The sequence below is a fragment of the Epinephelus moara genome, chromosome 6, assembly GCF_006386435.1.
Source record: "Epinephelus moara isolate mb chromosome 6, YSFRI_EMoa_1.0, whole genome shotgun sequence".
In the NCBI taxonomy this organism is placed as follows: domain Eukaryota; kingdom Metazoa; phylum Chordata; class Actinopteri; order Perciformes; family Serranidae; genus Epinephelus; species Epinephelus moara.
In genome coordinates this window covers 289,058-292,845 of record NC_065511.1, presented here as the reverse complement: position 1 = coordinate 292,845, position 3,788 = coordinate 289,058, and the positions used below count along the sequence as shown (strand labels likewise).

The window sequence follows — 3,788 nt, the reverse complement described above, 5'->3', positions numbered from 1 at the left end:
TTAGATTACGTGTTTCAAAGGCATCTGTGTATTGTGTACATAACAGAGCGCAATACAAGTTAAAATTGTAATTTCCAATAGTGACAAGCAATATTTATGTGCTTTACTAAATTTACACAAGCACTACGAGTGGTCAGGAGCAGGAGTAGATTTTGTTAGTAGCTACAAAAAGATTGGAGCTACTAAAATATTGATGAATGCGGACATGCACGTAAATTTCCGTCTGCGAACAGTTTACACACAAATTCCTTCTGCTCATGCTTCATGAATGAGACCCAGTTTTTCCAGATATGCTCAGGTGGGAGTCCAGAACTATAACAAGGAACATGTCTGACATGCTCCCCCTGACACAGATTCTCTGTGGATGGCAGGTAAGAAAGTCTCTGATCCCAAGAACTAATCCTGTATTGATGTTAAGATCAATTAGCCTTTTCGGGAGTATATGTGTATTTATTGAGTTATAAGCTGAACTAAAATCCACAAATAAAACTCTGGTATAACCTTTAGGATGCATAAGATGTTGTAACTCATAAGCAGAGTCAGCACAGCATCATCTGTGCCTCTGTCGCTCTTATATGCAAACTGGAGTGGATCTAGCATAGTGGCCAGAGTGTAAAAATAGCTGGCCAGAACACATTCCATGGTCTTACACAGTGTGGAAGTGATTGCAATAAGCCGGAAATCATTTGGTATACGTACCCGTCTTTTTGGCACTGGCCTAGTTACTGAGAATTTCCACGATTTTGGCACTTCGCATGTGTCTAGGGTCTGAAACAACCTTGCAAAAACTCCTTAGGAGACGCAGTCGAAAATTAAGTTTATGTTGCTTCCTCTTCAGTCCCTTGTGGGGTCAATAGACATTAACATGATCACAGCAAAGAGTGTGTGTGTGTGTGTGTGTGTGTGTGTGTGTGTGTGTGTGTGTTACCTTGGTAACCTGGGGGCTCTTGCACAAGTAGTAAGATGCTGCTAAACCCCCAATCCCCCCTCCAAAGACTGCAATTGTTTTCATTGGCTTACTGCAAACACAAATAACATGAGAGCTCAGACAGATGAGACTGAGGAGAGCTGGAGTTCAGTATGTGCTGCTGTGACAGGGTGGGTCTGCTAAATGAGGCCTGTTGATAATGATACGCTTTATCAGATGTCTCATTCTGTCCCCCAGCTGATTGTCCAACGGTCCATTTTTACAGCAAACAAAAGGTCAGCCTCACACTGAGAAGTTCTATTCTTTTAGTGTACAATCAATGACAGTTTTTTCTTTAAATCTTCAGAAATAAACGAACTAAGCTGAAGCAGCCTTCATCTTCTCTCCTTCACATCTATTTCCTGTTTTCAGTGTCATTTATATTTGCTTTATATTTCGTTGTATCTCTTATTTTTGCCCTATCTGCAGACTAAATGTCTCTCACTGCATTCCGTCCCACTTTCATTACTTGACCTATCAAATACATATGAAACAAAATGCTGTTATAATGATAATGGTGATGTACGAAATTGTGGCACACTATAGACAGGTCACCAGAGGACCTGTAAAGGTGCACAGATAGAAGCCCTAGCACGTGTTTATAGCTAAATGTTGACGCAGTGTCTCCATATTGTTCATAATATAACGTTAACTTACTTCATACAGCTAACGGACGCTCCTCTGTGAATGGTAGTGCTTATTAATGACAAATAAAGTGATGCCAGTGTCGGAGGCTTTAAATATAACGTTAAACTCGTGGTGAAACTCGTATCTGATGATTAGCTGGATGCCTGGACAGCTTTCTCTGGCAATTAACCTCAGTAACTTCTGTGTTACAATAGTGGCTAACGTTACGATACAGTTTGTCTGCAGGAGTCTGTGAAGACTGTCGTTACGCGTTACCGAGTCCCAGTGTTTGTTTTCTGCCCCCAAAATATCAATTCTAACGGAACTAACACACCTCGATAAACACATGGGTACTGACACTGACTTCATTCTACTTCAATTTTAGCTTAATAAGAACAAAACTAATTAGGAAGGCTCCAGTGTTACCTTTAATATGGACGCAGTACCGAAGAGTGGGGTTTGTATTCACTGTTGCACTAGCCACCATGATACTTCCGACTTGACTCCTTCAGAATAAAAGCATCATCTGCGGCCGGTGGGTTCCGGACAAGATGGCGGAGCAGACAGGCTGCTGTTTCTAAGCTCTTAAGCAGCTGCACCGAAATTTACATGAAACTTGGAGTTTTGTTAGTCAGAAAAGAACAGGCGTTGAAGTAAGTGTTTGAATGAAAGATTGCTGCACTTCAAAGTATAACGTTGGAGATCAATACGGTACTATGAACCAACATGCCGACCGGAAAGCCTGAAGCTAAGCTAACTTTTTTTTTTTTTTTTTTTTTTTTTTTTTAATCAACACAAGGAGGTTTACAGAGTGTTAACTGAAAGTGATCATAGGAAATAACACAAAATGCAAACATCAACTTAATCAAATTACAGTGTAAACACAAAGAGTCATGTAAAGGCAGTATTACAAACATATATAAAGTAACAAACCATATTCATCCATATTGTGAGCAGAAGAGGGTGAAATTAAATAATATAAACACATTTTATATTAAATCAGGGAATTTTAAGTATTTGATAAACAAGTCTGATATTTTTATGGCTTTGTTGTTTGATGATGTTGTTATTGTATTAAAGTATTGTTTGAGTTCATTTTCAAAGTATTTTCCATTTGGGTTTTTCTTTGCCCATTTTGTTTTGTGAATGTGAAATTTGCCCAGCATGATGATAGTCTGTAACAAGAGGGAAAGGTCGTGAGGTATGGAGGGGTTTTCAAAGTGAAAGAGAATGTGGCTTTCCTGGAGGCCGATCCTGTGTCCGGTTTTGTTATGGATTAGGTTTTGTATATGAGTCCAGAGGTTTTTACTGTATGAGCACTGATAAAAGAGGTGAATAGTGGTTTCTGGTTCTGTTTGGCAAAAATCACAGTTATAGTCTATGTTTAATTTAAATCTCTCCAGGGTTTTTTTGCCGGATATAAATTATGACAGATTTTGTATGATATTTCTTTGACTTTGTTGTGAATGAGCAGCTTCTCGCCAACCAGCCACACCCTTCTCCAGTTTATTTCCCCATACAGTGAATTCCAGTAAGAGTTGGCTGCCGGTTGATTTGAGGGTTGAATGAGATTCCTGATAAATTTATTTGAGCAGATTTTAGTTGTTATATCTATATTATGGATGAATAGTTTGGTATCATTTTTCTGTGTAAGAGGATGGAACTGGGAACCTTTCAGGAGCTGTAAAATTTCCATTGGTATTGTATTGGAAACTGTAGTGTATTCTGTTTGTGAGATTGTGAGATGGTATTTATTGATAAATTGGTTGTAAGATAAGATTTGTCCTTGTTCATCAATTAACTGATATTAATTGACATTTTCTCTGACGAGGCGACATAACCAATTAATTTTGAACATATTATTCATAGTTTCAAAACTTAAAACTTCCAACCCTCCATTTCCCCTCTGGTTACATAGAATCTCTTTTTTTAGATAATGGGCTTTGTTTCTCCATATGAAATTAAAAAGCATTTTATCCAGTTCTTTACATATGCTTACAGGTAAATCCACTGACAAAGACATGTATACAGACCTTGATATTCCTTCAGCTTTAGCTAATAAAATTCTACCATAAATGGACAAATCTTGCATTAACCACATATTAAACCTCTTCTTTACTTGATTTATGATGGAGCTGAAGTTCAGTTCAGATCGACTGGACTGGTTGTTTATTGTTACCCCAAGGTAAGTAAC

The 3,788-nt window shown here is 38.1% G+C and overlaps 1 protein-coding gene across 4 annotated transcripts in view; it reads right to left on the bottom strand.

The window, feature by feature from the left end:
- ppox (protoporphyrinogen oxidase) overlaps positions 1–2,095 on the bottom strand; it is a 62,044-nt gene extending 59,949 nt beyond the window's left edge. For all 4 annotated transcript variants that reach the window (XM_050045818.1, XM_050045819.1, XM_050045820.1 and 1 more), the window contains exons 1-2: positions 2,021–2,095; positions 929–1,019 (exon numbers count right to left, since the gene is read on the bottom strand). In XM_050045818.1, coding sequence (XP_049901775.1) covers positions 929–1,012 — 84 coding nt within the window. In that variant the 5' untranslated portion in view covers positions 1,013–1,019; positions 2,021–2,095. The remainder of the gene's footprint in view (positions 1–928; positions 1,020–2,020) is intronic.
- Positions 2,096–3,788: the final 1,693 nt, after the last annotated feature.